This window comes from Liolophura sinensis, chromosome 9 (assembly GCF_032854445.1).
Source record: "Liolophura sinensis isolate JHLJ2023 chromosome 9, CUHK_Ljap_v2, whole genome shotgun sequence".
In the NCBI taxonomy this organism is placed as follows: domain Eukaryota; kingdom Metazoa; phylum Mollusca; class Polyplacophora; order Chitonida; family Chitonidae; genus Liolophura; species Liolophura sinensis.
The window spans coordinates 29,888,786-29,903,191 of NC_088303.1; the positions used below are offsets into that span (position 1 = coordinate 29,888,786).

Genomic DNA, 14,406 nt, shown 5'->3' on the forward strand with positions numbered 1-14,406 from the left:
AAAATCTAGGCCACTTTTTTTTTCTTACCTAAGTTTTAGTTCGCACTTTAACCGTGCATGGTCATCCGCACTTTAACCGTGTGTGTACCAGCTGATTTGAAGCTCATCACATAAGTATAGCGATACGTGGGAAGGTCTCTCAGCAACCTGCGGAGGGTCGTGAGTTTTTCCCCCATGTTCTGCCCGGTTACCTTCCACCATAAGGCTGGTCGCCGTTGCGAACGACTTTTGAATTCACTTCAGCACAACCGTACATGCTCCATGCAGCATTCGCCGAACAACTTCTGAATTCATTTCGGTACAGCTACACATTCTCCGTGTAGCTTTCGCCGAATAATTATTGAATTCACTTCATTACAACTATATATACTAAGTTCCGCTTTCATCGAAAAACTTTCGGATTCTCTTCAAAACGCGATCATTGGCGATTGCGATACCCCTATAGAAGGAATGCGTACACCTCTATTTTCTGCTTTACCTTACATTTCTCTGAAATTTTTTTTATAAAAGCTCGTATCAACATGTATAAATGTTTTTCTTGGTATATTGCAAATCAGGTTTACTTTAAGCACTTCATCGCTGTATACAACTAACAGTTTGATTTGAGAACTATCTGCATGGTCCACAGAAAAATCTCAGATAACCGTCATTTTTTTCTAACTCCACTTACAGATATCAGAAGGGTTGTCAAACTGAACAAACATCAGTGTGTGTTTCAAAGAGATTTGCAACGGACCAACAGGAGAATAGTAAATCTCATTGAGCGATTTACTGGGTACAACCACTTGTATACTTGTACAAGTAGGACTGCCAGAGTCTGCATGCAATGTACCAGACGCTATATACATATATATGATTAAAGATTTATATTGGGCAATTATGTACCCATAAATAATTTGTCCTCACCATATAACTGAAATTTTGCCAATTTGCCGACGTGGCGTGAAGCCATAATCCTCCATTCATAAACAATTTGCTACCATGTATAGCAAAGTAATAAGTTAGAAAGTAAGAGAATCTATGGTTCAAAAGTCCCACATAATTTTTGTGCAGTCAGTGTTAACCTCTCAAAACTCAATGCATATAATAATTGTTCCCCACCTGCAAAAATTTATGTAAGCTCACAAGCGATTCATTAGAATGTATGTATGTATTCTTGGTGTTTTTACGTCGTACTATTTCTCTGTCATATGAAGGCGTGGAGTTATTAATTGTGTGAACATATACTGCATGTGTCTTCTTGTGGCAGGTCGAGGCCATACCGACAAGGTGCTGCCGCCACTGAAGCATCATGCCGAAGACACCAGACATGACCCGCTCACTCAGCCACATTATACTGACACTGGGTCAATCAGTCCCGTTCCCTTTACTCTAATCTCTCAGTTTTGAGCGCCAGGTACCATTTTGAAATACTTCCTTATGACCCAACCTGGGTTTGATCCCAGGTCTCTGGACTTCGGGTTGGACGCTCTAACCATTAGGCTATCGAAGTGGTCGGATTCATTAGATGAGTTAAATGTTTGATTGGATTTAAAGCCGTATACACTCAAGAATATTTCACACGACGGTGATCAGATCATGGAGAAAAGAGGGTAAAACGAATATCACAGCTCTTTGGCAGCTACATCACAAATTTGCTGACATAAGGCTGCTACCAAGAATGCCGAATACAATGAAATGTGTTGTATTCCCTAATGGGAAGTCAAATATATTTAATGGAAGCCGACCCTTATTGCGACATCTCTCCGAATCATGACTGAGCCGAGACTGGCAGCTTGACGCTGAATTCAATGAACAGACGGGGGCTGTCCAACTGTAATCGAATACGGGCTATATCGAGGATAATTGAGTGAACTAGATAGTTATTGAAGCTAAGCGACTACAGGGTATCCGTAGTGACTTTTTAAGGAAATATCCAACATATGAGTCAGAGAGGACTATCATTGCTGCAGAGCCACATTGTAACCACTTAGAGAATAACTCTAAGACTGATATTGCAAACAAGCATCACTATAAGTTAAGTGCAATGAAGAGGTTATCAGGCTTAAACACACAAGGTATATTTCCTTTGCTTACAGCATGCGTGCAGTATAACATTTCGTAGCGTAAATATACATGTTACACGGACGCTGGAGCAATGACGTACATGCAGTATCGTGCAGAACACTGACATGTAGTATACAATGAGGTAACAGTGTTACGCAGCTCGCCAAGTCCTTACAAGGAAAATGTTGCATTATGGCTTTTCTGTGTACCGATAAATGCGTGATGGGGTTGACCAATTCATACGTACACAACAATACCTTTGATGGTAGCGTTTACTCAGATGTATCCGAAATCAGGTTTCCATCGGCCACTGTTATAATCAAACGGTCCTGACTTTTCTAAAGACATTCAATCTTTTCTATGACTTCAACACCTGTTGTGCTCATCGTTTTGCCACGTTAATGTCACGATGGCGGTATATAGTCTATAGTTTGTTTAATTTTTCAACCTGCACGATCAAATGTAAAAAAAAATCAAATCTTCCGAAAGAGTTTATCTTTTTCTGAATTATACGTAAGATTTATCTCTACTATAGAGTTTTTTCAATTTATTTCCGATTTTTGGAGTTCAGTATTTTTACGTTTTTATTATCTTGAACGTAAGCGATAGAATTACATGAGTTCCCCGAAGGAATTGAATCCGTGTTTGCTGGGGTCTCGTGGTCAGCGAATGTCCAGTCTTACCTGGTCTGTAAGAGAAGGTTGATGTCCACGGGTGAGGACTGGCCAGAGGAGTCCGAGCCTGAGTTACTGATCGCAGGACTGGTCACTATGGGCTGACCATGAAGGATGGCGTTTAGACTGACCGGGCTGATGGGTGGCGTGCTGACATACTTGGCAATTTCTGGTGGAACGTGCCATCCCGAATAATTGCCCACGGTGGGAGTTCCGGTGGGACCGCCGGTGGGGGTCATTGTGGTTACAGAAGCCATGTTCATGATTTTCATAGTGAACAAATGTACAGAATGTTTACAAGATGAATATAATAAGGCTACCTCGGAGAAGCGTTGGTGTGTTCCGAGGTTTAAATCTCCTTTAGTTCTTGCCTAGTGCCTCTACCACACATCACGATGATTTCATAAAATCACACGTCTTGAAACGCCAAATTGCAGCCTTGCTAGTACTAACCAAAATGCGACGACGTTACATACGAAAGCGTCATCAGAAACAAGACGAACTTCGCAAAGTTCAGCGTAAGGGGCTGGTGTAAATTCTTCTCCGTGATGTTTGTCTCCAGAAGCCTTAACAACCTGATGTTGTAGAGTAACCTAGCTGTCCTTGAAGATCACAGTATACACAGATTAAACGGGAGGCACTATCGGAAGTTCAGTCCTAGGTGATCGATCAGCCCACCACAGAGACGTCGTTGACGCCGGACAAGCTGTCACAGCGTTCCGCCCACTTCTTTGACGCTTAACGGACCACGTCAATCTGCTATTTTGACAACACGACGACGGACTTAGTCCAAGTGAACTAGGAGCATGTGCAAGTATGCAGTACTATCTCAGTAAGCTCTTTCCTTCGCGTAATATTGTAAATTTGTTCCTAAAAATGTCCGATCATTCGAAATTTTAAACTCGCTATTTTATCCAGGTTCACTTTTCTCCCATGCAATCTATTACGACTCCCGCATGCGTCAACGAGCACTGCCCTTCTGCGGGGCCGGCGACACACGCTGTCACTTATACCTGTGAAGCGAGGAAGAGCGCACAGGTAATGTATACACACACGTCAGCTATAGTATATCATCTGAAAGCAATAGGTAATCTTAGCTGGTGTTGGAGCCGTGACCGGTCATGTGATCGATGTCTCGGGGAGCTAAGCGTGCTGAATTCGCCCGGGCTGAGTGAGGTTTCCAGGCGGACAAGAGCAGGTTGATACACTCACCTCCGGGAGTCCAGACATCCAAGACAATCTCGAGCAGTGACGGACTTAAAATGCACAGCATGTCCCAACACACGGATATATTCATATATACATATTTGTGTGTCTGCATATAGATGTCTTCTTTTCACATATTGTGGCCTCGAAATACTGTTTGATCAAGGCTGCGTCAGATTGAGTAGAGTGTGTGAATACTGTATTATGTTGCAAAGACGGGAACCTTGGGAGCTGGGGTTACCCCCCAAAATCGGCACTCCGAGGGGACCCGCACGCTCTGGGGTAAAGCATGAGGGGGTACAGCTGCGTTACTTCACTTACGGGGCCACGGAGTAGTAGCTCGCTGTCAGCTGAGGGCTTATCCAGGCCATTAAGTAAATGTTTGCCATAGACACTGATTATGACAGTGTGTAATATTACCACTGGTATATAGTACACCTCCTGCAGATCCTACTTATATGCGTATACCATGGGCTCTAGTTTGACAGGATAACTCAAGTTATTGAGGATGGCCGGTATTATTAAGACGTAAAACATAGAGGAGCAACGACAGTGTGATAGCTGGCAAATGGTCACACGTAACCGGTGAAAACACAGCTTCTTGCCTATTTACTTGTCAGGGTTTTATTCTAACTGTTCATGAAGTAGCCCATAGCACCATGGCTTAAGCAGAATTAGGTAAAAAAAAAAACGCAGTGATATTAACTACAATTTATCACATGTATATACTGTGACAGATCCAACTCAACACGGTGCAGGCTTTATCCCGTAACTCTGCAGGACAGTCAACCTCCATATCAGCGAAGCTTTTTAAATTTACTCTTCCGTATGCATACACGAGAAAAACCGACACACTGTGGCGACTGTTTTTAAGGTTGGGACAAGTCAACCTGTCACAGTTATCGTCCCGCCTGTGCAAGCCATGAATGGTTAAAAGGGGCCACCCCAGATCTATCCACACGAGAGCATTGTCAAAACACCGTTGGTGTTTTTAATGTCCTCAAAGAAATATAAAGCAAATTTAATCGCTGAAATAGGCTGATAACATAAGTGAGCAGAATTTAAGCTCTATACAGTCATATCATTATATAGGCGCGGCAATTCACTGGAAGAGGGGACTTATGGCTTTTCTCAGTCGACCCAGCTTTAGCCAGTGAGGTAGTGTATTCGAATCCATGCCTGTTTACCCCATCGGAATCGTTTTGTTCTGTTCTCGCAAATCACCCCGTGAATTTTTCCTGTCAATCCCCTAGCGAATACGAAAATAATTTGTGCAGAAATTGGCTCAAAATGCCCGATTGGAACAGTTCATATTTCAGATGAATTCCCAACATCGCCACTCCACAACATATTGCTTAAACGACTTCAAATTCCATGCCTGCAACATAAGCATCAAAGACTTCTCCTTTGTAATATAATCATCTATTCCATTCGTTATTTACTTTCGCAGCTCTCAATGGATTCGTGCATTTGCACGGTGAGCATATTTTATGAGCTAACGGTTGTTGTAAAAGTTTATTTCTTTTACGATCGACTTCTAACTAAAGCACTCAAACTGAGATCGATGTATGTAGATAACACAGGCGAAGATTTAACCAAAAAGTTAATAAGGACGGCGATTCTGAACGCAATTTGTTTTGTTCTTTGGAAATTGTTCGCAAAATGATATGGGCGCAGCGGATTGAAGGATGAGCTTTGTGTGTTATACTAACTTGATAAAGTAGGTCCATAAATCCAGACTGATTCTGTTTGAATTTATGCGCGTATTAGGTTATTTGATATATGCTTACTGACGCTAGCGACAATCATTCATATTGTACTTAAACCTGGTAGGATAATATATTTATACATGACACTAAGCCCAGATAGAACTACAAACGTTGTATGGGTCCTACACAAAGTTACGGATACCACAACCGCTTGACTACTTCGTAAGCAAAAACTGCCACAAAGATAATCTCCCTGTAATATACCGTATCGTATCTTGTCGTTCAACTTCGTAATAGGTCCAAAGTGTCTCATCCAAAGACAGACAGCCTTAAATCTTCCCGACATCAAGCAGTAGGGCAACCAAAGTGTATCCAGTTTTAAAATAGGTTAATGCGGATTATTCTTTTCCTAGATTTGTAGATGTCCCTATATTGTTGCACAGTTCAACGTTCAAATACCTGGTGTGTTTATGTTGATGTCATTAGTACATATTTCATTTTAGGTATGTGTTGAAATGGATTGCAATCAACATGAAAATCTCTGTCACAGATTATCCCCTTCCTTGCTTAGAGTTTTGATTGTACTAAACATCTCTTTTGATGCATCATTTAGATATCTTTCTTATTAATAGGCGTTGGCCGGTTTTCCTGGCACTCCCCAAAATACAGAGGGTGGTAAAAGAAAGCGTAGTGAGTTGGTAAAAATCATGGTATGACTGGTGGGAAGATTATGGGCCAGGGCTCAGGTATCAGTGACAAAACAGCGCATGTGTAAGTTTACCTTTCACTAATCGAGTAGCATCTACAGATTTTTGTCTCGCACCATTCATGACATCGTATCAAAGTAAAGCGGCATTGAGCACATCAATAGATAAAGGTACACAACAAGCCAGTAAATGACAGAATATGAAGTATGGTCGGTCCCTGGTCCCTCCCAATCTTGTATTCTTAATCCCCTCCCACCTCCTCCCGTATCCCAGCCCCGTCCCAAGGCTTCGGCTCAGCCAACAAGTGGTAGAATAGTCCGGTTCTTTTCCACTCATCGAGAGGCCCATAAATTACTGCCCTATAAAGCTTCCCCGTATTGCATATCTAAGTCAGAGACGAGTTTGTCAACCTTCGAAATTAAAGAGGATGTATAGCTTACAGATGAATGTCTCTGATTTCACTCAGTAAGTAATTCATTTCCTGTATAAGGATATACATGGCAAGCATTCCAAATCTTGCCCATCCCTCTGCCCTAGTCTCAATTCCACAATTCACGATCCTCGTTAAAGGTTTGTTATGTTTTGTATCAAACATAAGTAATGACACAAAAATACTTTTCATGGTCACACAATCTCAGCACAATACATGACTTTGACATATGGCCCCAGGTGTAGATCGCTACACGTGTCTCTATGTTACGAACATGTGATAACCTCCCCCCCCCCCCCCACAACACTCAACTTCTTCTTAACAGTTACTGTGCGCCAGAGGTAACCAGTTTTGTGTCTGTATGAATCTCTATCATCATGAAAGTAGTTTTGATTATTTGTGCTAAATAAAATCGTTCCTGATGTTTTCCCAACAGAACAGTAGGCATATATCTAGGTCTGGTCAGAAGGTTAATCAGGTGTCTTTACGTTCACTTGCACATTCTCAACAATGTTCTTGCTTTTTTTGAGTGAGTGTGTGGTTGGGGTTTAACGTCATACTTAACAATTTCAGTCATATGACGACGAATTTTTTTTTGAAGACAAATTATTCAGCTCGTCAATGCTCTTTGTATGGCTTCACTCATGGCGCAGATGGTAACAAGTATGCACTTTAATGATTTACTTCCCTCGTAACAGAACCTTTAACCATTGCACACCTGTAATAGACACGAGATGACAGGATTCACAGCACAATCATTTAGTTTAAGTAAATTTAAGGAGTCAGTGGTTTTCAGTGTCTGTCTGAACAGTATGATTTAAATCTCTTTAAATCAGTCCCTACAACACGCACGTACGTGTGACTTGTGAACAGCGCGCTTGCCGTTTGCATTTAAGACATGACGATCTATTGTCATTAGGACAGTTTTACAACGTGGTTCTCTATTTGAGTTAAATATTCAGAAAGGTAGGAATAATTAACTTAAAACCTTCTCTAAATTAAGTCAGGTATTTTGACGGTGCAAATACGCCATCAAAGGTCACAGTGTTGGTTACCTTAATTTATAAGTAAATGATACTTTGTTCAAATGCATGTTTTTCACCTAATCCAATCAGTTGTAGAAAAGCTGGCTAGGTGAATTTTGGACGATATCATCATGAAACCGCTATTTGAATAGGTGCATCTACGTCACTATAGTTATTACCGCAAAAATATTATTCCATCAAACGCCTTCACAAGTTTCTGAAGTTTCACAGTGAGTATAACTCTCTGGACAGAGCGTCCAGATTCCCTGGCACTGCTTCATCATTGTGTCCAATTCCGCTAGGGCCTGTATAATACTATAAATGAAGTACAGCACAGAGAGTAAATCCAGAGCAGCTATCGGGGTGATAGTATATCCATCATCTTGAATTATATTTATTTATTTATTTGGTGTTTTACGTCGTACTCAAGAATATTTCACTTATACGACGGCGGCCAGCATTATGGTGGGAGGCAACCGGACAGTGCCCGGGGGGACCCACGACCATCAGCAGGTTGCTGACAGACCTTCCCACGTACTGCCGGAGAGGAAGCCAGCAAAAGCTGGACTTTAACTCACAGCGACCGCATTGGTGAGAGGTTGGGTCATCACGCTGCGCTTGCGCGCTAACCAACTGAGTGGCGGAGACCCCTCTTGGATTATAAATGCCCAGGTTAGAAATATGAACAGTGGCAATCAAAGCGAAAACATGTTCTGATTATCGACAACTTATAAACTAACATGGCACACTATTCGGATATATTCGGATACAGATTGCATTCAATCGCCTAGCTAGAACATTCGCTGCGTCTTTCCAACATAACTGAAAACTGCTTCTCTTTTCACGAATCCGTCTTAATTTTCATATTTCATAGTTCTTTTGTGGCTTGTGCTGAACGTTGTCTTGAGAATTGACCTTGTGACTATTGACCTGGAACGCCCATATTGGTCCACTGTTAGTGTACGAATGTCTTTTTTGAGACATGGATTGTACCAAAGGCATCCATTTATCAATCATGCTCGCAAGTACAAGAAAACACGGACATTGAGCATATTTCAGGACATCATATTTTCAATTTTTGCATATCTGAGGGTAGTGCACTATATTTTGGGTGCACGAGAAATACTTTTGTGATGTACACCACTGAACCTAGAACCATCCCGTATCGATGGCATACTATTTAGTGGACATTTATGCATATTAAGTAGTGTAATTTACACTTTGTGTTTCTTCACATTGTGTGTAATGTAAATACACATTGGTTGTAAGGATGTGTACCGAACGTGAGATAATAGAGTTCTGGGGAGAAAACAGTAGTAGCGACAACAGTACACGTGACCTTAGAATTGACCCCTTCTTATTGTAGTCCCGGTTATCATGCTCACCTGTGTAGTATCCACTGACCGCCCATGGCTAGTCAACTCTTTTCGCACTATAGGGGAAAAAAGCTTGCCACTATAGATATTACAAGAAAAAGTCAAGTGTGTTCTAACTTCCATATGCCAAATGCATTAAAGCCGTAATTTTATGTTCTGTTTAAGTTAACAGTACGTCGAACCATAGTTTTACTATGCTTTGAACCTGAAAGCGGGAAGCCTACTGCTTTTGCTCAAGACTATTAAAAAAATCTTTTCGGACGGTGTATTTATTTATTTTTCTAGAAAACTGTAAATCGCAGCTGTTTAACTTTGGCAGAATAATTCTCAGAGATATTACGGTTGTAAGTTTGTTCTTGTAGGCCACTTTGTTTTGATCCATATTGGATTTACAGGAAAATCTTTAAACATCTTCTTCTCCAGACCTAATGGACACACTTCTAAAATTGGTATGCATGGTTAAAGATATGACGTCACAAAAGTTTTATTTTTTGACACTGCCTAACTTTGATGTAGCTATTTATGGACCGTGATTCCGAATCTGCTTTTGTCTCTCGATGTTTGTAACTTCTGGAGATACATTACAAATAAATGATTTTATGGTTTTGAACTTACTTAAGTTCAAAGGCCTGCAAACTGAAAACAATAAAAGCTATATGTAATTATCTGCACCAAATTCTAGCCCAATATATGCTTCTTTCGTAGGGGTTAATCGTTTTAAGGTTTTCAATAGTTTTCTCGCTACAAGTGTTTAAATGACATCACCATATTCCAGAAATCAAAACTTTTATACCATTTATAACGTTTATAACACATTTAACCTAGAGTTAGGGAGTAACTAGGTAATTATGTGCGTTTAACTGCTTAATTGTCTATGATTTCCCAATATCTGGTTGTGTATCTTAATACATCAGCATGGCTGTATTGATGATCGACTGTTACAGCATTGTCATTTTGCAAGCTGCTTTGTACTGAAACAGAAGCTGAAAAACATTCGTGAAGACTGCCAGGAAGCAGTGAAACGACAGGCAGATCTAGGCTTGTTTGTTTGCTTGCTAATCACTCGTGTGTCACAGCGATTGGAAGACAATAGCATCTTAATCTCTCTGCCACAACTCTTGAAGCAAAGCAGTACTGTAACGCAAAGGGGCACGGTGAGGTCACGCAAAGGGCACAGTGAGGTCACGCCATGGATACAGTAAGGAACACAGTATATGATGAGTATGAGCCCGATTATTGCGTACTGAGTATGATTTATTTACTTATTTTCATTTACGCCGCACTCGAAAATTTTTCACTTATACAACGTCAAGCATTATGGTAAAAGGAAACACACGACCATCAGTAGGTGGCAGACAGACCTTACCACACAGGCCCGCGGAAGAAACCAGCATGAGCTGGGCATGAACTCATAGCGACATCACTGGTGAGAGCCACTGTGCTGTGCTATAAGTAGTACCCTAATCACTAGGATGCCACGGGGCCCTTCGCATTGAATATGAGTATGAGACGATACGAAAGTCCGCGAAGGGCACCCCCTATATATACGACTCTCGCCTCTGCATTCGAATGACTGAAGGTGTGTTGCAATTCGCTGTGTCTCTGTTTAAGACAAATGAACAGTTGTAAGATAGCCTAATGATAGGGTGATAAAGAGGTCATCTGTAAATAAAACATCGCGGTCAATTGGATTCGAACTCGCGACTTTGAGTGTATATCAATAACGTTGTGAGAATCCACAGATACCAGTTTAAGATCAGCTTTTCAGGTTTCACAACACCTGCATACGAAAGCCTTCATTTTGATTTGGAAATACAGAGAAATGACGCCAGAGATGCCTATTAACTAATCTTGTGGCATTGACGTTTTCATTGTAGCTGAGATCTTGCCTGACGATATTCAGATCGTGCCGAAGTTTTTCATGTTCCTGTCAGTCAAACTCCGGAACGACAAGTATTTCAAACAGTGTATAGCAACTGGTAGCACATTCATTTTTTTTTTGATTATTAGGTGCTCTCAACTACTTTGGTAAGCTGAATTTACTGAAAAAATATGGAAAACAATTTTACTGTACGTGAACAAAGAAAAAGGGTTTGTTTGTGCAAAATATTTTATTGACCTTAAAATAATTTCCCCATAAATCTGCGGTAATCACGCGGTGGTACACGTACACCCTAGCATGGCATCCTTCACCAGGTTATGTTTAGTTATGTCTTACCTCCGCCAGGTATACTATACAAGTACCCATTAATCATGCCATTTGTGTAGATGACTAGCCGGTGATCCCTTAACTCGGCCAGGTGTATAAGTAGCTATGTGATAATTCCTATCTTTTTCCAGGTATTTGCGCGTTACACTTCTGTGGTTATCTCCTAACTCTGTGTGTATGTGTGTGTGTGTACGTAACTATATGTGGTTATCCCTGACCTTTCCAGGTATGTGCGTAACTACATGCCACCCTCTAACTCTGCCAAGTATGTAACTACAGGTGGTTATCTCTGACTGATCTAGGTATGTGCGGAACTAAATGTTACCCTCTAACTCTGTTAGGTGTGTAACTACGGGCGATTATCTCTGACTGATCTAGGTATGTGAGGAACCAAATGTAACCCTCTAACTCTGTTAGGTGCGTTAACTACAGTTGGTTATCTCTAACTGTGCCACGTATGTACGTAACTAAATGTTACCCTCTAACTCTGTCAGATGTGTAACTATAGGTGGTTATCCCTGACAGTTATCCTCTAACTCTGTCAGGTGTATAAATGCAGGTGATTTTCCCTGCGGGTGCCAGGCATGTACGTAACTAAATGTTACCCTCTAACTCTGTCAGGTGTGTAAATGCAGGTGGTTATCCCTGATTGTACCAGGCATGTACGCAACTAAATGTTACCCCTTAACTCTGTCAGATGTGTACATAACTACATGTGGTTATCCCTTACTGTGCCTGGTATACATGTAACCAAAAGTTACCGTCCAACTCTGTCAGGTGTATAACTACATGTGGTATCCCTGACTGTGCCAGATATCTACGTAACTAAGTGTTGCCCTCTAACTCTGTGAAAAGTGTAACTACATGTAGATATCTCTGACTGTGCCAGGTATATATGGGTAAGGAGTGTGGGTAACTATTTAAGTGTGACCGTTATAAATAATAATATGATATACGCAACTATGCATTGGAGCTTTCGCAAGGAACTCCGCTTTTCTTGACGCTCATTGTATAGAAAACACAGTGAAAATTCACTCATCCGTGGATGCCAGGAAAATGGAGCTCAGATCTCCCGACTGCGTGCTGTGGAGGCATTAAACTCGCAAGGGTCACAATAGAGAAGTTAAACCTTATCCGAGAACTATCCATCTACGACAATTCTTCTCGCCATGTTTCGTCTTTTATCAGGGTGTATCATTTCACGGCTACCACCTCATTCTGTACACATTTAAACTTTGAATGCTCTTTAAAGGCGCATTCGACACATATTCAGTTACATTTTCATGTCCCCCTCCCTCTGCATGTATGCTCTAGATTTGTCTCCCCCTCCTCCCTCTGTGCGCCTTAAAATGGTTTCTCTCAAGTCTTCACAAAAAATCCCCGACCATCACATTCTGAAACCGTCCGCTGGAACTAGTTTTTAGATGCATACGGCAACGGATCGGGAGCCCACAGCAGCCGCCCAGTGACCTGACAGGCATCTAGCCTAGCTTCCACACTGCCGTCTCACAAATGAAAAACCCAGGTTCAGTTCCCAAGAAGATCCAAAATATAAATCGCTGAATTCCTGCAAGGTTCTGACTAGTTCATAACAGCGTAAACTTGAAAATAAGGATATACCGCTTGTCGCTACACAATGAAACCAAAATGCCTTCGCCTTTCGAACTTCGACAGTCAGTAGCATATTTTCGCTTGTGGAGAGCAACGATGCATGTCTGTTTCGGTTTCGGTTACAAAAAAGTTCGGAGTAATGTTTATTTTGTACCCTATGAGTAACACACAAGAGGCGCCTTCGTGGTCGAGGTGGTTAGCGCGCCAGCGCGGCGAAATAACCCACAAGCCTCTGACCAATGTGATCGCTGTGAGTTCAAGTCCAGTTCATACTGGTTTCCTCTAAGGCCGTGCGTGGGAAGGTCTGGCAGCAACCTGCGGATGGTCGTGGGTTCCCCCGGGCTCCCGCCATAATGCTGACTGCTGTCGTACAAGTGAAATATTCTTGAGTACAACACCAATCAAATAAATAAATAAGTTAAATACACAAAACCTCGAATACGAATGTCCGTTTCCAGCAGCGGATTTTAATTCCGCTTGTCTCAATCTCACTTTAGAACTCCTACTTTACAAGACACTCTTTTTATCAACGTAGTGTTGGTGGTGTTGGTTGAAGGGAAATAAAAGATTAGAGCAAAACTACACCTTCAAAAATTTCAGGTTACGACACGGTACATGCTTATCCTCAAATTGCTATCACGACTTGAAACCTGATGATTTAACTATTTGTCTGATCGCTGGTCACCTTAAGGAGAATAACAGTACACAGCATTAAGGACTTGCTAAAAACAAGAAAAACAAAGACTCCCCTCCGCCGAATTAAAAAAAACAAAACAAAAAAACAACAACAACAAAAAAAAAACATAATTCCTGATGTACAGCCGCAGTCGAACAAGTTTAACTCAGTTGGATTCGAACCTTCGATTTGATTCGTTGATAGCTATTGGTCTCTTCAAGACTGGAATAGTGACCTTTGAGAAGACCCTACTCTATCGCTACCCGCGTGTAAAGGATTAATGAAAATCTAGCAATCTTAATTTTATGCATATTTTTGAAGGATTTCTATAAATTCCAAAAGATGTCTTATTCTCATTTCCATATAGGGCGGGTCACTGTCTCAGGTTTTACGGCCTCTGTGAATGAAAAGTGACAAATGTCCCCGCAAACCACACTGACTACCGTGCACGCCATTCACGGAATATCCATTCTCCCTCTTGGTCAATATTTGATACTGCGCGTCGCTCCTGAATATATTATGGGAAATATTCCAATGGAACTTTATGCTTAATTAAATATGATAATCGCTAGGGTTGTGGGCCCTGACTGGATAACTAGTGTCTGCAAGAAATGGCTGGTGCAGAAAATGTGAGCGACGGAGCAATCGAGGCTGTTATATGGAATTTTAATTATAGCTCTCAGTAGGTCTGTGGAAACTGTCAATTTGTTATTCAAACACGAAGGGTACATCATTAG

The 14,406-nt window shown here is 41.3% G+C and overlaps 1 protein-coding gene across 2 annotated transcripts in view; it reads right to left on the bottom strand.

Annotated features, from left to right (window-relative positions):
* Positions 1-14,406, bottom strand: part of LOC135474852 (receptor-transporting protein 4-like) — a 62,299-nt gene that overhangs the window by 16,087 nt on the left and 31,806 nt on the right. The window contains exon 1 of one of the 2 annotated variants that reach the window (XM_064754476.1): positions 2,730-3,754. The exons of the other annotated variant lie outside the window; for it this stretch is intronic. Within the exon in view, the coding sequence (XP_064610546.1) occupies positions 2,730-2,992 (263 nt within the window). The 5' untranslated portion in view covers positions 2,993-3,754. Of the gene's footprint in view, positions 1-2,729; positions 3,755-14,406 lie in introns of those variants that run through there. 2 annotated transcript variants of the gene reach the window in all.